Genomic DNA, 24,900 nt, shown 5'->3' on the forward strand with positions numbered 1-24,900 from the left:
AATAGGGAAATATCTTAGACCTGGAAGTACAGGTAAAAGTTGGTTAAAAGGGGATTTAATTCTAGATTGTATTTAGTAATAAAAACATCACTACAGAATTGGAATTTGAGAGCAAGTAAGAGGGACAGATACCAGTCAAAGCAAAGTTTAGATTTCAATATGAAAAATAAAGAAAATCCTCAGGCTAAGTAAAAGCAGCATGACTATGTTAAATGTTCCTTGAGCAACCCTCGGCTTCATGGTCTTAACTTCATTTCTGCAGCTCAGGACTGTTTCGTTTTGGGTTGGATAATTCTTGGTTGTGGGAGGTTGTCCTGGGCATGTAAGATGTTTAGCATCATCCCTGGCCTGTGCAGCACCCTCACCCCAATTGTGACACCTAAAAATATCTCTTGACATTGGCAAATGTCTTTTGGGCAGCAAATTGTCCTGGGTGAGAACCACTGTCTCAGCTGTTACTTTGTTGTATGTCCTCAGAGACATGGAACATACTGGGAAACCTAGTTACAATAATAGTTAGACCAGATTCCAAAAACATTAGGCAGTCAACCGTGTCTTTCCTATGGCCAGATCTGAAACGTGTCCTGCTCAGTGGCTAAGAGGAGGCAGGTGTATGAAGTAGGAGGATGTCAGCAAATGGGCACAAGGATGGGTAGAGGGCGTTGCACACAGGGCATTGTCTTCCCAGAGGCAAACCCTCTGGGCTGTGGAGTGATCTCATTTTGCAGAAGTCCAAGATCCATGAGAAAGGAGTGCCCTCTTCTCCTTTCAGTCTCAGTACAGCCCCAGTATGAGATGTATGAAGTCATAGTGGAAAGCCGCAGGAGCTGAGAGGAGCTGCAACTCTGCAGGCCAGCGTCACTCAGGTGCTTTCTCATGCTTCTCTAAATACATCCCTACCCCACCTCAGTGCCTGTTCTCACTTGAACACCTTGCTTGGACCACTCCCCATCACTGATTACACGATACTCCCACCCACAGACACCCAGGATGATTCTTCCTTTTTCCTTGAGACTTCTCTGGCTTTTTCATTGCTTGGCATTTTCTTCCCTTTGCTTGTGTTTTTTTTCTTTATAGCAATAATCTTTTCCTCTTCTTTGGCATAAGTTTGCATCCTGCCTGCCAAAAGATCTGTTTGTAGAGTGTTTAATATCCACAATCTTACCTCGCTCCAATTCAGTGTTCTGCTCCTGGAGAGCACAGACTTTGTCTTTTATCAGTCCTACTTTTGCAATATGCTCAAGTATCCATGTGATTTAGGAGATAAAATATGAGGGCAATGACAACCAGACATTGTGAAATACTCCAGGCCAATTTATGATTTTGGGGTGAGGGAGGATAAAGGCTGTGTATTTTGTTGTTGTTGTTGTTGTTGTTTTCTTTTTCCTTTTCTTTTCTTTTCTTTTTTTTTAGACAGAGTTTTGCTCTTGTTGCCCAGGCTGGAATGCAAGTGCAATGACGCGATCTCGGCTCACTGCAACCTCTGTCTCCCAGGTTCAAGCGATTCTCCTGCCTTAGCCTCCCAAGTAGCTGGGATTACAGGCATGCACCACCATGCCCAGCTAATTTTGTATTTTTAGTAGAGATGAGGTTTCACCATGTTGGTCAGGCAGGTCTTGAACTCCTGACCTCAGGTGATCTGCCCGCCTCAGTCTCCCAAAGTGCTGGGATTACAGGTGTGACTCAAGGCACCCAGCCTGTTTGTTTGTTTTTCTTTCTTTCTTTCTTTTTTATTTTTTATAAAGAAAACACAGCTTCAAATGATTTAAAGAAAATTGTTAAGATTATGAGAATTTACATTTCCTTGAGTTATCAACTGTAAACTTTGAGAACCAAGAATAAAAGTAGAATAAAGTTCAAAGGATCCCATCATAAATGTGTTATATAGTCATCTAAGTTAAAATATAAAGAATAGTGTAGAAGGGTTTGTTTGTGGATTTTTTTCCTAAAAAAAAATGAAAGGAGGCAGAATGTTGTTTGAGCTCTCAAGCTACCACTGTCTGAGTAGCTGCAAATTAATGTATCACCTTATGTGACACCATATGCTTTAGTGTGGCAACTTTGACTTAATATATCTATAAACCATTACTATAATCATAACATCTCGGATTAAGATTGCATCACCACATAATGAAGTGGATCATTTAAAAGTGAAATAGATAATTCAGTATGTTTATGTCATTTTCACAAATGGGGAAGGAAGTTTGCACATGAGCACATAAAATAATTTCTGCCATGATGTGGAACTATGGAATGATGTGCTACTGAGTTATATTCTTCTATATTTTACTTTAGTTTAAAGCATCATATAATTCACCTGCTGCTACTAACCACAGAATTAATTCTCTTTACTAGAAATGATTTTATTAAGAGAGATAGTGCACCTCCATATCCTCAGCATGTTTCACCTCACCTGCTATGTGTAATTTGTCATCTCATTTGTTGTCACAACATGTTGTATGAACACAGCATTGCTCTGACATAATTAGCTGGGAAGACTTTCTGATTCTCATGCCATTCTCATGCTGGACATTTTGGTTAGCTGCCTCTGGTCTTGGAAATTCAGGTCATGAACAGTATCACCCAGAGCTGTCACTTTATCAAAAGTAAACATTCGGCATTCATTTTCTAATATTTTCTGTAAGAATAAACAGAATGCTTTTCACTCACAATGAAGATGGAAAATAGAAGTGTTGGAGATATTTTTAGATGGGTGAAGTTGTTGGGGATTCAGACTCACATCATGAGTCCTGTTCATTCATACACATTTATTGAGTAACCACTTTATTAGAGATGATGAAAATGTGATTCCTAATCTCAATAAACTCGGCATAGTGTAGAGGCAGAAACATAACAATGAATACAACACAATATGATAATTGTTCTAAGAGACTGGTGAACGAAATGCTGTGTTGTGCATCTCAGTTTAAACCTGCAGACATTACTGAATGTTGACATAGTGCCAGGGTCTTGGGATTGAGTGGGTAATAAGGCATGAGCCCTGTAAGAACTGGGCTAAACACTCAAATAAAAAAATTATGTAAGAAAGACCATTAGCACAACAAGAAGGTTTCAAAGCCCATGAGGTAGGAGTTAGGAGGAGGAAGAATGCACACACATTGTTTTAGGGGAAGGATTGGCACAGGTGGTTTTATGGGTGAGGAGGAATTTAAACCACGTGTACGCTTAGCCAGCTAATCAACTATGAATGCATTAGAGGTAGTGGCACAGAGATGAACAATGCAAACCATGTTTGAAATAGCTTGACGGCAAGTGGAATACAGGTGGAATCATGGGGCATAAACTTGAAGGGAATCTTTGGGACCAAATCATGGGAAATATTAATTCTAAGGTAAAAAAAAAAAAAGGCAAAATAATGGAGGAACAAAGGGAAGCAAAAAGAAACAGAATAACTGGCCTATTAAACAGAAATTTTGTCCTCTAGTAGGAAGTTAAATAAGACAAACTGAAGTCAACTGGTGACCAAGCACATGGAGAAGGCAGCATGGGTGCAGGAGACGTTGAAGAACACGATAATAGAACTTTACAGCCGTCTGATCTGAGCTTGAGAAAAGGAGGTGCCTTTGGGTTTGGGACATGGAAAGATAGTGATGTCTTTAGAGAAACAGAAGTTGGGTTGGCTGTGAGGGTGAGGAGGATTCTGGGTGTTGAGTGTGTTCCTAGGGACACTGATGGGCTGTTTGGAGAATTCCTACGAAGAAGGGCTGTTGATATTCATGTTCTCTTTGCTATGGCAAGAAGCAGCAGAGAAAACTTAAAGTTGGGGGTGATTATTGCATACGGTTGAGATGGAGGAATAAGTAGCTGAACTCATCACAACTTTGAAGCAATATTTATAAACTCTGAAGTAGAGTGAGCTGAGCTCAGATTCATGTTGCTGCATTTATTTTAATTATTACTAAATATAGGCAATTTGCCAAATGCTTTCTGTGCATGGTCTTATTTAATCTTTATTACATAATGGCTATTATTGTACCCACTTCACAGTAAAGAAACTGAGACCTAAAGAATTTAAGCAGTTGGCCCCAAAACAGAGTTAGTATTGAGAAAAGCAGTTTTCAAACTCAATTTCTTGACTCTAAGTTTCTTATTCTTTCTATACCACTTCAGTAGTCTCAACCAACTTTATGTATAACTGACTAAAGAACAAAGCTTTGCTTCAAGTACATGTCGTGGGCACCTGCATGATGAAACCTACACACTTTACTCTTTGTTGAATTTACTTCCTGTGTATTTACTGAGAAAACAGACTATCTTCTTTTAAAAAGATGCACAGACTCTGCTTTGAAAGCCTGGTTTGATGAAATAAAAGATATTTAGAGTAAGACTCTTACTCACTTACTACGTATGTAACTTGGAAAAAGTTAACATCTCTGGAGGTAGTCTTTTTCTTCAGTGGAGATAATAATACTTATAGTATTTTGAAAAGAAATGGAGGAATATACCAATCATTTTCTCACCTGCGTTGATCCATTTGCTGTTACTATAACAGAATACCAGAGACTGGGTAGTTTATAAGGGAAAGAGGTTCATTTAGTTCAGAATTCTGGAGGCTAGGAAGTCCTAGATTTGGTGGCTGCCTCTGGTCGGCTTCTGGTGAGGGCCTAGCGCTGCTGGATAGCCTGGCAGAAGCACAGACATATGAGTGCAAGCTAAAAGAGACAAGCACAAGGGGTCAAGCTTGCTATGTAACAACCCACTTTAATGAGAACTAGCCAAGTTCCCTGAGAACTAACCCAGTCTCTAAAGAATAGCATTAATCCATTCATGGGGAAAGAGTCTCCATGACCCAAACACCTCCCACTTAGTCCTATGTCCCAGTACTACCACACTGAGGAATTGAGGTTCCGATACCTGAACTTCTGGGGGACACGCTCAAACCATAGCACCACTTGAGCATGCTATGCTTTCTCTTTCCCCTGCTGTAAAGTTCTTTCCCAAGAAAAACACATGACTAGTTCCTTCAGTTCTCTGCTCAACTGTCCCCTCTTCAGAGAGGTCTCCAGTATCGATTGTAATTATTCGTAGAAGCAGAAGAACACCTGGATGTTAGCTGACAACATGCCTGCATAGGAATAAGACTGTTTTCCAGCTTTCCCTACAGCTACATGTGGCCGAAGAGTTACAGTAAGAAAGAGATGTCCACAATGTCAGGGATATGAATTTGCAAGGAGGGACATCCCTGATTCTTCCCTTTCTTTCTTCCTTTTACTTTATGCAGAGCTGATGGCTAGAGATGAAGCAGCCATCTTGAGCCACGAGGAAATCTTAGCAATGGAGACCTGTGAAGCGGAGCAATAACATAATGAGCCAAAGGAATGCTTTTTCTACTCTGGCTGCCTGACTTCAGGCTTTAAACATTAACATCCTTACTATTTTGGGCTTTCTGTCACTGTACATGAATCTGAACAGACTAATATTCCCTGTGACATATTAAATATAGCATTAATTTATGTACTTAGAGGTTATTGTCTATCTCTGCCCAGTAGCATGTAAACTTTCTGAGGGTAAAACCTTTTCTTTTGTTTACTTCTGTATCCTTACCATTTGAAATAGTGCCAGGTACATAAATGTGCTCAACATATTTGTTGAACAAATGAATGAATGTATTAATAATGAATGTAAAATTCCTAGTACATGGCAGCTTTTTGCTTAATGGGAATTCCTTTCAGAATGCTGCAACTAGACTGTAAAAGACGAATCAGATGAGGCCACTCAAGCATTCAGCTTCTGCCTAGCTTAATGAACAACAACCACTGCTAAGAACAATAACCAACCCCTTTGATGGAGACTTTTACTCTGATTTTATCTTTAGACAGGGTGAAGCCTGCTTTCTCTCAAAACAGTCTGCATTATTCATGATTAGTTTGCTGCTTTTCGAAACTGGACTCTGTCTGCCTTTGGCATCTCCACTAACAGAAACTATCAGGTGTATGATTCAGTCCTAATTGCTGCCATGGCCTTGGCAATATTGTGCTGTCACCTTCTCTGCTGGACAGCCAGACTTAGTGCTGGTGTACACCGGCTTGCCAAGAATTAATGTGCATTGCAGACAGCAAAAATATGCCATTCCAGAATCCAACTGTACACTATGGGATTATGATTTCCTGTTGTAAATACAGCCTAGGCACAAGAAAACATAGCCTAACCAAGGAAATGGATTTCTTTATTCCAGGTTTAAAATGTATCAGGATTGGGATTTGGGAGAAGCTTTTCTTACTCTGAGTTCAAACTATGAGCATAAAATGTGTGTGTGTGTGTGTGTGTGTGTGTGTGTGTGTGTGTGTATTTTTAAATGCACCGGCCCACAACATTTGTTTCATAGTTATCTTACAAATTTTATTTTTTCACTCCATTTTTACAAAAGAACAAAAAAAAATTCCTAAAGCATTAGTGACATTTTGGCAAAAAAAAAAAAATGCTGCAAAGTCTATAAAAACTCAGTGGCTTAAAAAATCATTTGCCCTCAAGAGCCTGCAGGTTTTATGGAGATGGGCTGGCCTGGGCTGGATTTGTGCACCTGTCCCTTGTCATCCTGGGATTGGTGTCTGGAATGTTGAGGCACCAGAATGGACAGGCTAAACTGCACAAGGATGAACCAAGCCTCTGGTCACATCACCACTACTAATGTCCTTTTAGCCAAATCAAGTCACATGGCTAGCCCAAAGTAAAAGGGTAGGAAGGTAGTCCCACCCATAGTGGAAGAACACTACGTATAGCTACATGGCAAAGGACACAGATGTAGGAATGAGAAGAATTGGGGCAATATTTACAATCTGCTACAACCTCCAAACATTTTCACCAGTTTTTAAAATTATTATTATCTATTTCTTGGTCTTTTTTGTTCTTCTTTTCCTTTTAGGAGAGTTTCCTAGATTTAAATTTTTTATGTGTTTTGAAGATCTTTTTTGTTTTTGGATTACTACTCTAAATATTTTATATAATATCCTGTCAGTATTTCAAGGACAAAATGTCTTTTATTACTTTTTTAAAAAACTTTTAGTTTTAGGGGTACAGGTGTGGATTTCTTAAATAGGTAAATTTCATGTCATGGGGGTTTGGTGTACAGGTTATTTCATCACCCAGGTAATACAAATAGCATCCTATAGGTAGTTTCTCAATCCTCACTCTCCTCCCATCCTCCACCCTCAAGCAGGCTCCAGTGTCTATTGTTCCTTTCTTTGTTTTCATGCATACTCATTGTTTAGCTCCCACATATAAGTGTGAACATGTGGTATGTGGTTTTCTGTTTCTGCATTAGTTCAGTTAGGTTAATGGGCCCCAGATCCATCCATGTTGCTGCAGAAGACACGATCTTGTTCTTTTTTATGACTGCACAGTATTCCATGGTATATATGTACCACATTTTCTATATTTAGCTGATGGTCATTTAGATTGATTCCATGTCTTTGCTACCATGAATACATTCTGCAAAAAACATATACATGCATGTGTCTTTATGGTGAAATGATTTGTATTCCTTTGGGTATATACCCAATAATGGGATTACTGGGTTGAATGGTAGCTCTGTTTTAAGTTTTTGAGAAGTCACCAAACTGCTTTCCACAGTGGCTGAACTAATTTACATTCCCACCAACAGTGGATAGGCATTCCCATTTCTCCACAGCCTTGCCAGCATCTGTTTTTTTTTTCTTTTTAATAATAGCCATCCTGACTGGTATGAAATAGTATTTCACTGTGGGTTTGATTTGCACTTCTCTGATGATTAGTGATGATGAGTATTTTTTTCCTATGTTTGTTGGCTGCTTATAGATCTTCTTTTGAGAAGTGTCTCTTCTTGTCTTTTGTCCATTTTTTAATGGGGTTATTTGTTTTTTGCTTGTTAAGTTCCTTATAGATTCTGTATGTTAGACCTTTGTTGGGTGCATAGTTTGGAAATATTTTCTCTCATTCTGTGGGTTGTCTTTTTATTTTTAACTCTGTTGATAGTTTCTTTTGCTTTGCAAAAGCCCTTCAGTTTACTTAGGTCTCACTTGTCAGTTTTTATTTTTGTTGGAATTGCTTTTGAGGACTTAGTCATAAATTATTTGTCAAGGCTGATGTCCAGAATGATATTTCCTAGGTTTTCTTCTATGATTTTTTTAGTTTGTAGTCTTATATTTAAATCTTTAGTCCATTTTAATTTTTATACATGGTGAAAGATGGGGGTCCAGTTTCATTCTTTTGCGTATGGCCAGACTCTTATCCCAGCACTATTTATTAAATAGGTAGTCCTTTCCCCATTGGTTATTTTTATCAGCTTTGCTAAAGATTAGATAGTTGTAGGTGTACAATTTTATTTCTGGATTCTCTATTCTTTTCCATTGGTCTATGTGTCTGTTTTTGTACCAGTACCATGATGTTTTGGTTATTGTAGCCTTATAGCATAGTTTGAATTCAGATAATGTAATGGCTCCAGCTTTGTTCTTTTTTATTAAGATTGCTTTAACTATTGGAGCTTTTTCTTTCTTTTTGTTTTTTTGGTTCCATATGAGTTTTAGAATAGTTTTTTTTAATTCTATGAATAATGATGTTGGAATTTTGATAGGAATTACATTGAATCTGTAGATTGCTTTTGGAAATATGGTCATTTTTATAGTGTTGATTCTTCTAATCCATAAGCATGGGATGTATTTCCATTTATTTGTGCCATATATGATTTCTTTCATTAGCATTTGTAATTTTCTTTGTAGAGATCCTTCACCTCCCTGGCTAAGTATATTCCTAGGTATTTTGTGTTTTTGCAGCTTTGTAAAAGGAATTGAGTTCTTGATTTGATTCTCAGCTTGGTTGTTGTTAGTGTATAGCAGTGCTACTGATTTGTGCACATTGATTTTGTAAACTGAGACTTTACTGAATTCATGTATCAAGTCCAGGAGTCTTTTGGAGGAGTCTTTAGTGTTTTCTAGTTACACATTCATATCATTGGCAAACAGAGATAGATTGACTTGCTCTTTTCTGATTTGAATGCTCTTTACTTTTTTCTCTTGCCTGATTGCTTTGGCTAGGACTTCTGGCTGCCTAAGTCTCTGTAGGTCTAGAAGTACTTGTTTTATGAGTCTAGGTGCTCTTTGGCCATTTTTATATTGGTTTATTTGTCTTTATTATTGAGTTGAGATCTATATCTATATCTATCTTCTGGATGCCAATTTCTTATCAGTTGAATTTTTCCCATTTTATGGGCTGTCTTTTCACACTTTGGGTATTGCCCTTGAAAGCACAAACATGTTTAATTTTGATGATACTTAATTAATCTTTTTTTCTTTTGTTGTTTGTGGTTTTCGTGTCATATCCAAGGATTCATTGCCAAATCCAAGGTCATGAAGTTTACCCCCAGATTTTTTTCTAAATGTTTTATAGTTTTAGCACTTACATTTAAGTCTTTGATTCATCTTTAGTAATTCTTTTTTGTATTAACTGTGTGTGAGGTAGGGTCCCAACTTCATTTATTTGCATGTGGTACTCACAATAGGATATACCTGTAGATCAGTGAAATAGAATTAAGAGTCCAGGAGTAAACCCTGGGCTTTATGGTCAACTGATTTTTGCAAGGATGCTAAGAACATTTGATGTTGAAAAGACTATTCAGACATTTGGTGTATGTGCTTGGCTGAGGAGCCAATGGGGTGGATAGGATTTTTGAATCGTCTTTTCAATAAGTAGTGCTAGGATAACCGGACAGTCACATGCAAAAGTATGAAGCTGGGCCCCTACCTCTCACACAGTTAATACAAAAAAATTACTGAAGGTGAATGAATGACTTAAATGTAAATTCTAAAACTGTAAAACTCTTAGAAAAAAACATAGGGATAAATCTTCATGACCTTGAAACTGTCAGTGGATTCTCAGATATGACACCAAAAACACAACGAACAATAAAAGACAAAAAGTAAATTAATTGTCATCAACATTAAAAATGTTTATGCTTTAAATGACACTATCAAAAGTGTGAAAAGACAACAGAATGGGAAAAATTTACCTGATAAGAAATTGGCATCCAGAAGATAGATAGCTGTAGATATATATCTCAACTCAATAATAAAAAGATAAATAAACAAATATGGAATGACCAAAGGCACCCAAATTCATAAAACAAGTACTTCTAGAACTATGAAAAGACTTAGGCAGCCACATAGTAATATTGGGGGACTTCAACACCCCACTGACAGCATTAGACAAATAATTGAGGCAGAAAGCTAACAAAGAAATTCTAGACTTAACTTTGACACTTGACAAATTGGACCTAATAAGCATCCACAGACTACTTTACCCATCAACCACAGAATGTACATTATTCTCATCTGCTCATGAAACATACTTTAAAATCAACCACATGCTCAGCCATAAAGCCAGTCTCAATAAATTCGAAAAATTGAAATCTTGAACCACAATGGAATATAAAAAATAAAAATTAGGCTGGGTGCGGTAGCTCACCCCTGTAATCCCAGCACTTTCGGAGGCCGAGGTGGGTGGATCTCTTGAGGCAAGGAGTTTGAGACCAGCCTGGCCAACATGGTGAAACTCTTTCTCTACTAAAAAAAAAAAAAAAAAATACAAAAATTAGCTAGGTGTAGTGGCACGCACCTATAATCCCAGCTACTTGGGAGGTTGAGGCAGGAGAATCACCTTAACCTGGGAGACAGAAATTGCAGTGAGCCAAGATTGCACTGCTGTACTCCAGTCTGGGTGACAGAGTGAGTGAGGCACTTCTCTTTCATAGATAGATAGATAGATACATAGATAGATAGATACATAGATAGATAGATAGATGACAGATAGATGTAAATAAAATAAAAATCAATACCAAGATTTCTCAAAACCACACAATTACATGGAAATTAAACAACTTGCTCCTGAATGACTTCTGGGTAAACAAAAAAATTAATGACTTTTGAATGATAAACAAACTTTGCATTTCTAGAATAAATCTCACTTGATCATGATGTATAATGTTTTTCAATATTATTGGATTTAATTTTCTAGTATTGTGTTGAGGATTTTTGTGTTCATATTCTTAAGAGATATTGGTCTGTAATGTTCCTTTCTTTTGAGATTGTGTGTGTGTGATGCCTTTGGTTTTGGTATTGTGGTAATACTGGCCTCAAAGAGTGAGGTGGAAAGTGTTCCTCCACTTCCATTTTTTAAACACGTTTGTGAAAAATTGGTATTATTTCTTAAAACATTTGGTTTACCAGTAAAACCATCAAGGATGGCTTGTTTTTGTAAGGTCAGCAGTAATGCTTTCTCTTTCATTTCTGATACTAGTAATTTGAATCGTCTCTCTTTTTTTCTTGGCCAATTATGCTAAATGTTTATCAAATTTGTCGATTTTTTTCATAGCCATATTCCATATGGCATTCCAAACTTCCACAATCGACTTTAGTTTCATTTTTCTCTATTGTTTTTATATTCTTGATTTTATCAATGTCCACTCTAACTTTATTATTTCCTGTCTTCTTGCTTTAGGTTTAGTTTGCTTTTCTTTTTCCAGTTTCTTAAGGTATACAGTTGAGTATTATTTTGTAATTTTTCTTACATGTTAATGTAAGTGTTATTACTATAAATGTTTCTCCAAGCACTGCTTTAGCTACGTCTCATAAGCTTTGGAATGTTGTCCCTTCATTTTCATTCATCTCAAAGTATTTTATAAAGTAACTTGGGATTGCTTCTGCCTGGTTGTTTTACCCACACCCAGCTGGTAAGATTCACTGATTGCTGTATTGTTTTCAACAATCATGGGCATAAATTGTTCTACATATAAATCTCATCAAATTTAGGCTCTGTTAAAGGACTCCTTCCTGAGATCAGTGTTTGAGATTTGTTTTAATCACAAATTTGCCACTGGGAGGGCTCCTTCCAGTGGTCTCCCTGGTTCTCTCTGGTAAATTAGACAGCCTATAGTTTAGCCTGTATCTCCGATGAATCTATCAATCTCCCAATTGCCTTTCACCACAGCTTCCAGTTATTAAGAACACCCTTATGGTTGAACTTCTCCACATTTTGTTGCCAAAAAAAAAAAAAAAAACCTAAAAACTAAAACAACAAAACAGTCCCTTTGGGGATAGATTAGCAGTTATCTGTTTATGGCTTGCTTCTTTAGAGGCAAGGAAACATATATGAGCCACATCTCTGGAGCTAGAAATGGGAGCAACGTCATGTTTCTTTCTGAAAGACCCTCCCACTTTAGGAGCTGAGCCCTCATGGGAGAGGGAGGACAGTGACCTCAGATTCTCTCAGCTTGCTTCTCCCATTGTGGAAACCCCACACCATGATATGAGGCAAGAACAAGGGCGACCCCAATATTCTCGGCAATGCTGTTCTTAATTTAAAGCCTCTGTCTAATGAGCCTTTGTCTAATGAGGTGGAGCTGGGTAAAAAAAGGGTACCATCACCTCTCATCTGTACTCACTGGCAGCTTAACCTCATGAACATGTAGCTGGGGCCAGAATGAGAGGGGAAGACAGCTCACTCACAGAGAGCTAAGGTGGGAGAGAGCCCTGTGTTCTTGGATGCAGCAGGCTGGAATGGAGTTTCCATTTCCCTGAGCTGGGAGGTAGCAGAAGAGTAGATCTTGTTTTAAATACCACAGACTATTACTGTTCTTACTCAGTTTTAGTAGACTTTTTTGAATAACTATATTTTTTATCTTGCTGTATACAGAAAAATACCATTTTGGAGACTTTACTGTTTTTAAAAAATAATTTTCAGCAGTCTTACTGGGAAATGAGTCTGCAGAACTCCTCATACTGTCCTGATGGAAGCCTTGGCTAAATGCTTTCAAAGACATCTATTTATGTCTATTTCATGCTGGTATTGTACCTGCACCTAAAGTGACTGTGCCCGTAAAATAGGGAATCTAGTTCTATTGTTTTTGGGTCCAATTTTAACATCTATATTGACTTTTTACAGCCCCTGCTTTCTTCTCATTATTGTAAACATTTATAGTATTAATTTTATTGTGTACAGAGGCATATTTGAATGATTAAAGGGCAAGCACCAGCCTTTTGAGAAGACTTTATCAATCACTCCAGCACAATTGTTCACAAAGCAAGGAGTCAGCCGCCTCCCATATAGGCATCCCCCAACCATAAAGTGGAGAAGCTGATCCCAGTTAGTACTTTCTTTGTTATAGCTCCTCTAGTTTGTAATTAGTGTTTGAAAGGATCCAGAGTAACATGGAAAAGATTCACTGTCTTGATTCACTTTCATAACTCAGCTGTCACTTGGGTCTTTCCTGCCCATGGGAGATTTAGGAAAATGTGCCTGATTTCATGCCGGGGAGTCCAGGACCCTTGTCTCAAGGGTTCTATGAACTCCTAGTGAGTCGGAGGCCTGTGTGCCCTGCCTTGTTTTTGAGCCTGTGCAGTCCTGCCTGGGCATGTGCTCCAGTGCCTGGGGAGCCAGCCACATTATCACCCCCCACCCCCCACCGCCATACACCCAAATGTATCAATAATTCCATGAATTTAGTAATTTTCCAACATTTTTGAATGTGGGCCTGAAGAGAGAAGTAATTGTGAATCCCTGGGCTGTCTGTCCACCTGGCCCCTCCCTGCATCCTCAGCTGTTTCCCCTCTTGTGCCCCTGGCTGCCAGGGTGCTGTCATTACTCAGGCATCCAGTTGGAAAGTTCCAGGCACATTTCGGCCCAGAGTCTCTTACCCAGAGCCTGGCTTATCAAAGCCTTTTCTTAACAATGGGAGGGAGGTTGAATCTTAAAGCAATTCTTCTCTGTTAAGGCAATTATGCATTTTTTCTTATTATTACATTATTTATTTAAGGGCTGTATTACATGAGATCTGACTGGAGAGAATAGAGGTTATTTGCAAAGCCTTTGAAAATGAACTCAGAAGAAGTTTAATCCACTCTCCCAAGGGAACCATGTCCCTACAAAAACTTAAAACTGCAGAAAACAGAATAGAGAGGGTTTGCTTGTGTGCCTGCAGCAGAGCCCCCCCTCCCTTATGTAAACACTTACAAAGCTGCTATCTTTGCACAGATGGTGGCTGAGTGGGGTGCTGGCTTTGAAGGCTCCCTGTTTTAATACTGGTGTTTTCCTCCCCAGGTCTCACGCACGAAGTACTGTAGGCTTCTCTATGGGCAGCACTCATCAAGCCAGAAAGTAGCTTGCCATGGCTTCTTCTATGGGGTGTTTTCTTTATTATGTTCATAAAGCAAAAAAAAAAAAAAAAAAAACAGAGAAAGAAAAGAAAATCAGAAGACAATGACTACTTTAGCTCTCTTGGCCTCTCAAGGTGACTGGTGTGAGAATAGCTTGGTGGCTGAGGACAGAAAAAAAAATCTTTTGTTTATCTAGACTCTAGGGTATTTCTGAAATGAAGGGAAATGTTCAGAGACCATTAAAAATGCAAGAGGCCACATAAGGGGCTGAGTCATATAGTTGTCACCTCACCACCTTGGAAACAAAACGCTCTATCATGTTTGTTTAGCTGGTGACAATGATATAATGCTGGAGATGAGGCTATGTATTTTTTTTTATCCCGCTGACTTGGCTATTGTTCCTTACTTTAAAATGATCCACTTTGATTACTCTAAAGAAGAAAGGAAAAAAACAATAGATACGCATTTTGCTGTTCAGTTAAGAAAGAAATATTGTTTTCATTACAACAAAGTCTGATAAGGAATTTAATTCACTCATTACTCCATTAAATATGAACTGGGCATCTGCAGGGGTGTTAGAGTCAGTGGCAGAAGGGTTTATGTGTCCTGTGTTCTTGGAGCTCTACTGTAACAACTGATGGCATTGAAGGATGCACCATACACCTGCATGTACACAGGAAGGGCTTTCACAGCCAGAATAGGGCCTTGCACAAGTGAGCACTGAATTAGTACTGAATGGATGGAGGAAAGGAGATCTGGTTGTGGGTAGCATGAAGGATACTCTTAGATGTGAAGTCAGAGAGGAAGGCACTCGTTACATCATGGAGAGCCTCATGGACAAACTGAAGAGTTTGATATTGAGTCAGAGTCTTTCAGACATGAAGCTGACATGGCCTCCGGAGTTCTGAGACAGTTCTGTTGGCCTTTCCTGGAGGTGACATTGACCCAACCACTTTAATTTGGATCTATGACTGGTGGAGTCATTTAAGAAAGTGACACGTCCAGCCACAGAGAGCAGTGTTTATGGAGTGATGTGTATTAACATGAATCAAGCTTCTTTTTTATTGTGAAGCTGTCATGTCCCTATACGATCTTGTCTTTAAACTCAGAAGTGTATTGAGGCTGTTTTCAAAGAGGGTTTCTTCTCCAAGAGGAATGAGGGTGACAGCTGCCAAACACTGTTTTGTTGTTGTTGTTATTTGTCAAAGGCTCTCTTTATGTTAATACCTTGGGTCTATAATCCTCACAGCCATTCTGATTTGCATATGCAATGATTGGAAAATGATCCAAATCAAACTTAACTGAAGTTGAAATACTAAAGGTGCTTGCAGTGAAGGGACATGGTTGTGAGGTAAGCCCCATGGTCTCAGCTCTGCTAGTTAATAAGCTGAGTGACAAAGAAAAAATCTCCTGATCTCTTTGGGCCTCAAATTTTTGCATTTTATAGAGAGGAATTGGTATCCGTTCTAGTCCATGTACAGGTGTGATAAGAGTAAAATGAAATTATTGATGTGAAAGTATTAATATAAAGGATGTAAGAGCATTAACGATTAGATGAGATCCTGCTTCAGGCTGGAGTTTTGAGGTTAAGTACTCAGCATTGGAACTGTAACTCCCTCCATTCCCTTGGAGTTGTGTGACCCAAACAAGTTATGTAGCTTCTCTGAGATCCACCTCGCTTCTGTAAATCAGAGGCAGAGATAGCAACGTCAGTATTTTGTGGGGATTAATTGGGATAATGTGTTTGGTGCCTCACTCACAGAGGATACAGGACAGAGCTCGTGTCCTCAGTCTTCTCTCTTGGTTTCCTTTTCTTTCCAGTGGGTAATCATGAGGACTGAGATTACAATGAGGAAGTTTCTATTAATAATACAGAGATGCCAGCTACACATCAAGTGCTCACATAAATGTTTGCATTCTGCTGTTTGCTCAGCCACCCTTCCTCAGTGCCATCCTCTCCTCCTCTTCATGCATCCAAAGGAAACCTATTACAATTCAGTAGCTGAGGACAGATCACTGGAATTTGGTACTTTGTTGAGGCACCAACCCATGAGGAGTGGGGTGTGGTGTGGTAAGGCAGGAAGATGAGAATTAGGGACCAATGTAGTCTGAGGCAGCGGGGACCCCATATTCCACAGTCAGTGCTGTAACACTTGTGCTGGATGAGAGCTTAACGTGAGACCACGGGAGGCCTGGTCCCCCTCCGCTCTCTGCTCTTGCCCTGTAGTGGATGAGGGAGAAGTCGTCTTTAAAGGTATTTCCTACTCAGATATGTGTAGGGAATAGCACATGTATGTGGTTGTGGATGTGAGTGTGAATAGACTCCTCGTGGGGCAGATGATGGAAATCAGTGGGCATATATCTATAAACACATAATACAAATATTACATATTTTACAAATCCTGTTATTTTCTAAAGTCTAAGATTAGTTTCTATACCAAGAAGAATTTTATGCTTTTAATTTTTAGAGGCAATGTGACAAAAAGTTCCTAAATAAATGATTTTTAAAATCAGAAACTGAAATACAGTCGTAGAGTATGAGACATTAGTATGTTCCTTTAATTCTCTTAGAAGCCATGTATATTTTTTCTTTCTAATGATAAAGTTTTATGTGCTCATTATTTTAGAATTCAAAATAGTATAAAGAATAAAACCTAATGGTCATGCGATTATTTCTTGTCCGGATAACATTCCAGAATTTATTTCAGTCTGACTGTAAATATATGCAAACATACTTACATCATTAATGTGATACTGAGTCTATGATTTTCTATTTTGCACTTAATATTATATAATAGCCATTTTCTCTTCATTAAGTATTATTTGTAGAGATTTTTAATAGTTGAGGCTGAAATCAATGTACTTGTTATAAATTATGACTTTTAATTTGGGGGGAAGGACTTTTATAAGGGGAGCCTTAAGCTCAGGAATGCAAAGCTTCATAGGCACTTGGTATAACTTGACAAGTGATTTTTCAGAAATGTCTCTGCAGGTGCATTGCCACCTCTTTTGTTCTGCTCTTGAAGTGTCTGACTTTCAAAATATATGTGTGTATGTTTTTTCTTCCTCTCATGTATTATTCCTGCTTCTGTTTTAGCATTAATTAATATATTACATTTAATGTTTGTGGTTCCAAAATGTTGTACCTCAAAAAATTGTACAATATTTCTTGTAAGCACCTTTACCTACAGATAATGCCATTTATTTATCTCTATTTAATCACCGATTATACAAATAATGTGGACATAGCGTATTATCTAGAAATGTTAGATCAATGAGTGAACATAGAAATAAATGACTCCTTGGCTATTTTGCAACATTTTATTCTGTGGAAGTATGAAAATCAAATAAATCCTTCAGGGAATTTAGATTATTGACATAACTGTGTGTGTTATAGATAGAAATGAAAAAGTCAAGCTAATATTAATTAGATATTTACATCATAATGAATTTAATAATCTTCGAAGAGTGTCTAAATTGTTGAAGGTGCCATGCTTTTATAATTTTACGTTTAGAAGTCTTCTTAACTATTAACTGTTCTAGAGAGATCCTGAGTAAACTATTTCTACCTATCTCCTATCTATTTCAGGCATATTTTCTCTAGAGTGTTTCTATTTTGGAAGACTGGTAGAATTTACTTTTTGTTTAATTTCTGTGTAATTTTTCTTTTTTCGTAATTCATGTTCTTCACAGTAAAGTTGGAATTCTTTTAGTTCAAACGAAATTTTAATTTGAAAGAATTTTAATTATTAATGTGCATATGTGCTTATAGAGAATTTATTAGATAATTACTGGAATTTAGCATGAATTTTTCAAAAGTCATTAGCAAAATATACTCAAAGGGCTGCAGTTTCTACTAATGGTAAAAATGGATCCTAATATGTATAAGAACATACAGCCATCTCTGTGCCACTGTCTGCTCATACCATTGTATTTTTATATAATGCTTCCTATTCATGTTTGAATTGTTTTATCTGCTTTTATCTAAGTTCTCCAAATAAATAGTGGGCTTCTTCACTCCAAGAAGAACATTCTTCTGTTCTGGTCATATTCTGAATAGATCCTAAATTTCACTGCTTATTTATCTACTTATTTACACAGTGCCAGACATTGTTCCAAGTAATTTGCAAGGATTAATTCAGTCAGTCCTCTCACAACCTTATTAGGCAGATACTATAATTAATCTATTTGCTAGATGAGGCAACTGAGGTTAGAAAATTTACCAGACTTTCCAGGGTCACACAACTGGTACGTGGAGGAGCTGGATTCAACCTCAGTAGTGCAAACACTACATTTTGTCATGCCATCAGAATCATTAATAAACATGAGACCAGAAACACATCTCCATGCAACACATCCCCTCTGCCCTGGAACATAATGTTACGCCCAGACACAGCTGAGAGCTCTCCCAGGAGCATTTACAAAGCTCCAGTGACATGGTGCTTCACCTTGGGAAGCCCCTTCAACCACCTAGGCCTCAATCCCTTCTTTTCATGAAACATGGACATATAGACCCACTTTGGGGGATTTGGTGAAGACACAGTGGGTTGATCGTGTTATTCAGCAGCACAGCTTGTAACATACTGCTGAGAAGGGGGATGGCCACAGAATATATACCTCTTGTACCAACCCAATGTGTTGGCCTTTAACAATTCTGAGAGACAGCCAAATAGAAATGTTAGAGAGGTGCATGTCCATATGCTTTTATGTATATTTTGTCAGTGTCCTCACCAACCTCTCAGCCATGTGAAGATTAGAAACCATCAACTCGAATGATGGGAGGCTACTGTGGCCATGCACAGACCTCAGAGGGAAGTGACATCTGACAGCCTGAAATTAAGACAAGAGGACAGAAAAACAGAACACCAGGGCAAAGAGCTCCATGGGTGCTCACAAGGGTGATCTATGTCACTGAAACAAGGTCACATTGTCTTGGGTCCCCTGTCTTTACCAGACAGACTTGAAAAATAATTTGACCATAAATCTGTTAGGGATCAGCCTCATTTAGGGGAAATTTACTTAAGTGTAACACATTTTTCCCCAGCAATGCTTTGTAAATGAGATGAGTATGATTGCTAAGACTGGACATGCCATTTCATTCATTAAACTAATATTTACCAGTGCTAGGTACTAGGTACTCATACTGTGCTTGGTACTTAGAAAAGATGCCTCAGTGAACAAAATGGACAGAGATTTTAGTCATCAGAGTATATTTCTGATTTTTTTTTTGGGATGCTATGATGTGCCCAACACCACATGAGATAAGGGAGTAGAATAATTCATATAGTTTTTGGAGGACCCCTACATTCCTGGAGATTGCTATTTGAGGTTACCTTAGGGTATGAGTATGAGCTCATGTCTTGCTGATGGGACACCAGTGGAACTACTGTCTATAACTCTACAATGTGAGGAACAGAGCCCCTTAGGCAGGAGACTTCCTTTGCAGTCATAGGGCCTGTCCACCTAGGCTGGGTTGAAGTACAATTGGGATAACTTTTTTATATAACAAACAAACAAGTGCCTGGTAATTACATATGCAATCCCTTTCATCTTTTCCCAGCCAAATTTTAATCAGTACAGACCTTGAAGCAATAAGGCCAGCAATCATGCTTCCCAGGGCCAGTTTCCAGCCCAGCTTCCCACTTCCACTAGCTCAGGACTTTGCTTTCACCGTTTGCATTTTCACCTTCCCTCTTTTATTGACTGGGTGTTGATTCTGGGACTTGCTGATAATTTTTTTAAGGTAAATCAGTGTCTGTGTCAATATAAATGGAAAACAACTAACTGTATAATTGACTTACAATTAATTTCTGTGTCTTATATTGAGAATCCAAACTCCCAACAGTTTGGAGTAATTACTTCCTTTTTCTCCCTCTGTGTGAAAATGGACTTAGAATTTACTCATCGTAGGTCAATATGATAATAATCATGTTTCTATTTTATTTAACTCTCAGGTTTGGTGATGGTTATACAGTCAAAGTTTGGCTCTGTAAGGAAGCAAATCAACATTGCACTGTTTCTGACCACTTGAAGCTTTATTTTCCAGGAATTCAGTTCAAGGTAGTGCTAATATCCTGTATTATTTCTTTGTTTTCAGCTAAAAAAAATAATAAATGTACCTGTCTTTTTCTGTTTTTATTCTATGCTGTTATAAGATACTACTTGTTACCTTAGCCACATTGCAAAGTATAGGCCCTGCCTCCCTACCAAAAATAGCATGGATAGCTGATATTGCTTGACCACTCTGAAGAGTGACAAGCTTGCTTAATTGCTTGCTGGATTGGCCAGAGCAGCCTGTGATTACATATCACGCCTCTTATCTGTGGGCACAGGTCCATTGCATAGCTCATCTTGTTCAGCATAGAAGATTGCAAAAGCTAATCTCTTCCATATATTTGCTGTAGGGTTTATAGGCTTGATGGTTTCAGCATTGCTTCACAGAATGAGCCCTATGCTTGAGATCACAATCCTCTACAAACTTGCTGTCGTCAAGTATGGTCACTGAACCAGCAGCATCTTCATTGCCTGGGACCTGTTAGACATGCAGAATCACAGGCCCAACCTATTGAATGGGAATCTGCATTTTAACAAGGTGACCCGGAGATTCCTATGAACACTGAAGTTTGAGAAGCACTGTCTAAAAATCTCTTGGATAACTGTGGGATGCTAGTTTATTATAACTTCTAGGAGGCTGTAGTCCATAAAGTAGTTATGTTCTATTTATTTCAACAACTGTCATTTAGTGAAATCCTACTATGCAAGAAGCATGCTGTGTGAGACTGTCATTCATGCTCAATTATGACTCTGAGTCACCCTATAAAACAGACATAATTATCTCCATTGGCATACATGTAGACAAGGATCAGAGGTTTAAATATCTTCCCAAGAGTTGCTCAGCTAATGATGAGAATAGTGAGAGATAAGCCTAAGTCCCAGTGTAAAACTCAGGGCCCTTCCATCCATCTCTGTTAGGCCATGTTAAATTCCTACATTTCAAATATCTTTGGGCATCTTACAATTCCTTAAACAGGGCTTCCCCATGCTGTTGCAAGGTTGGAGCATATCAGGGGGCAGAACAGCAATGCCACTCAGTTGAATGCTGTTTGTCAAATATACCCCATGAAAAATTGTCATCAATAAGCATTCATTGGAGACTCACAAAATTAAGTGTAGGTTGAGAAAACGTAACTGAATTTTTTTGCCAATTAAATGTAGTATGATCAATTTTGTTTAATAATGCTAGTTATATGATACTTTTTTTTTTTTTTTTTGCTTTTAGGGACAGCACCTGAATTTATTAGAATATCATGTGCCAAAAAGATGGGGATGCCTAGCTGACTTGTTCAAAGTTATAGAGAACAATAAAACCTTCTTGAATATTAAGCATTATTCCATTAACCAAACCACTTTGGAGCAGGTATAGTATCTTGAATGATTCAGGCGGTTGAATTTTGGTCTGTTCATCAGACCTAATGTAGCCAATTTTAAAATTAATCGAATTGCTTCAATTCACCACTTTATTCAATTCGTCTTGTTAAATTTTATAAAATTATGATAAGGATGGTGAGTGTCAGAAAGTTTGTTTACTGTATACCCTTCTACTTAAGATAGATATTCAGTAGAGTTTCAATTTGTTCATATTATGTTGGGCATTTAACTAATTAAATCATGTCACGTTAACCTTCCTTTCTCCACCTTACTCAGCCCCACAAGACTTTTCGGGGGGGCTTCACTGTAATCAAATGATAGCTAACTTCTGGGGAAACAAAAAGCGTTTCATTTACTAAGAGTACCAGAAATATAAAAATACATCACGACATATTTCTAAAACCAGGCTTAAGGTATTGAGAACTTCTAGGTGATTTATTATTATAATTGTCTAGAAATATGAATGTTCTTAGAGTTGTGTCCTCAATGGATTTACATATTTATGTGATTTGGGAGGGAATGGTATGAATTAATGATCTGTGGTTTTTAGGACAAGTTGGCCAGTGTTCTGAGACAATGTCTCCTTTCTAGTAAGTGAGACCAAAGGGTTGTATTCTTATAAGTAAACAACATTTTTATGGTTTTTTTCAGGTATTTATTAATTTTGCTTCTGAGCAGCAGCAAACTCTACCATCTACTCTTGATCCATCCACTGACAGTCACCACACACATCACTTGCCCATCTGAGCACTAAAGAAGTTTCCGTAAGGAATAAAACCTTGTCTTTCATTACAATTAACAGTCAAGGATAAAACAAGCACGCGCACAATCAAGGAGCTGGAACACACTCTCCAGGCAGTCAAATTATTCTCTTGTTCATTTTCTATTTTGAATCTCCTTGTTAGTTAATAACCACCAAATGGAAAGGTCGTTCTTTCTGCAGACTTTTGGGGAGCTCCTCCAAAACATTTGTTCTCTTTACCATGCCAGATGGACACCAGCTTCTTTGTGACAAAGGCATGAATGATTTGACAGTGTCCAAACTGAGACATTCTGGAGCTGGAAAGCCTGTCACACTAGAGTGTGTGTGACATGTCCACTCTAAACATGTCACTTTTCTGTTAAGAAAACTGAGCCCCCTCCCCACAGGTTAAAAAACTTTAGTAACTTATTTGTATAGAAAATAGTAACAAGGACTATTTTCTACTGTTGTCATCTATTTACTAGATACATGTTTTTAATGATTTTAATGTAAGCTTTTATTAATACTGATGACATTATATGGTATGATATGAAAAAATCACCAATTTTTTACATATAAAAGATGCCTTTTTAAAAAAATAGGTTTTAAGAGCTCTTGTAGTATACACTTTAGCAAAATTAATTAAATTGAACTAGTTACTCTGTATCAATTACAATAGTTCTACCAGAATCTCCCAGGTTATAATTTATGAGGGTAGAGAAATAAAATGTAGATGCAGTTTCTTTTTCTTCATTTGGATGAATAATTACGTTTTTTGTTATTCTAAGTCAGTGTTTTTCAAAGCGTAGTGGTCCCCATATTAGCTGCATTGCCATCTCCTGGGAGCTTGCAAGAAATGTACATTCTCAGGATCCACTCCAGACCTATTGAATCTCAAATTCTGGGGCTTAAACAAGCACATTCCAAGTTAAGAACCAATGACCTAAGGGAATGTCTGGTTACCTCCTAGTTATACAAGCAAAATCTGCATAGTATGTAGTCTTTTTTATTTATTTATTTATTTATTTTTTGAGGCGGAGTCTCGCTCTGTCACCCAGGCTGGAGTGCAGTGGTGCGATGTCAGCTCACTGCAAGCTCCGCCTCCTGGGTTCACGCCATTCTCCTGCCTCAGCCTCCCCAGCAGCTGGGACTACAGGCACACATCGCCACACCCGGCTAATTTTTAGTATTTTTAGTAGAGACGGGGTTTCACCGTGTTAGCCAGGATGGTCTCTATCTCCTGACCTTGTGATCCGCCCCCCTCAGCCTCCCAAAGTGCTGGGATTACAGGCGTGAGCCACCGTGTCCGGCCGTAGTTTATTTTAAAATATATTTTTAAAAGCTTTGTAAAAATTATGTCATTCTCAGAATTGTTCTCTTCAAAGCATTGTCAGATGTAGAGTGCTCAGATGTGGCTCTTAAAGACTATATACATCTGAATTTTTCATCCTATAGTTAGTAAAATGCATAAAATCAATCCACTACTGAAATAGTTTCCAGTCAGACATTTCTGAGTTCAGACATTTCTCAACATTCTTTTAACAACATTTTTCTGAATCCTCAATAGAAAATCACATTAATCTTATTTTAAAATTTGGCCTTTTTCAACACTAACGTTGAGTACCGGTAGCTTGTGATCAAAGGCATATACTTCCTTATGAGATTTCTTTACTAAAGCAAGATTTCATTAAATCTCTATTTCCTAAATATCATTCTATACAAGAGATATTTTTTAAATGGTAAGGATTAAGACAATCACCGATAGCTTTGTTGTGAGCAATTTTGATTCCCATGTATCACATGAATTACACTTCCTTAAATAAATTACAGTTTATGGCCATATGATTTATTCTCTAATTCTAACATAGTCTAGTTGTCAAAAAGAAATATGTAATCTTTTTATGATTGTTGAATCAATAAATACCAATTTGTGAAACATGAATGTGTTTAAACTGCAGTGAATAAATGAGATGTGCTTTAATTTAACGTGATTTTTGGAATGTAATTGTGCTTTTGCCAATATATTTTCTTGTATCTTTATTTGTGTCTTTAGGGATCCAATTTATTTTAAGTGAGCAGGAAATGAAACTACTCCAAATCTTTTAAAGTTTGAAAGGTTAAAATTTAATTGAGTTTTGCTCTGCTATATTCTGCTCTTAGGGGTTCTTTTCTGGTTTTTGAACTGCTGTATTCTTGAAGTGTATGCTTCAAGGTATGCCTTTGAACAATAAACAGAAAGAAAGAGAAACCCAACATGCTAAAACACCACATCCCAGAAGACTGGATACAAAAGGTCAAATCTTATGTTAATGTTGAAAATGTCATTGCATTTATAAGTCATGCAGGTATTTTATGCCTTTGGAGTTAAACATTTGTCTTAAGACCTTTGGGCTTAAGGTCACACAACTGAGACTTTTAAACAGACTACCTTCTTTTGAAATCATTCTGAGTAGAGTACTTTATGAAACAGAAATAATAGTGATTATCCCAGTTCCAGTAATCTAGCATTTACTATATAGATTATCTTTACTCAGATATTTAAACAGTTGATGTATGAAAACTTTCGTGCAAAATCAAGATAGTAAAAAG

The 24,900-nt window shown here is 37.7% G+C and overlaps 1 protein-coding gene across 1 annotated transcript in view; it reads left to right on the top strand.

Moving 5' to 3' along the window:
* Positions 1 to 24,296, top strand: part of ABCA13 (ATP binding cassette subfamily A member 13) — a 471,542-nt gene extending 447,246 nt beyond the window's left edge. The window contains 3 exon segments of the mRNA XM_031013046.3: positions 20,096 to 20,201; positions 21,421 to 21,558; positions 22,221 to 24,296. Of these exon segments, the coding sequence (XP_030868906.2) occupies positions 20,096 to 20,201; positions 21,421 to 21,558; positions 22,221 to 22,316 (340 nt within the window). The 3' untranslated portion in view covers positions 22,317 to 24,296.
* The last annotated feature ends 604 nt before the right edge of the window (positions 24,297 to 24,900 follow it).

Source organism: Gorilla gorilla, chromosome 6, assembly GCF_029281585.2.
Source record: "Gorilla gorilla gorilla isolate KB3781 chromosome 6, NHGRI_mGorGor1-v2.1_pri, whole genome shotgun sequence".
NCBI lineage: Eukaryota > Metazoa > Chordata > Mammalia > Primates > Hominidae > Gorilla > Gorilla gorilla.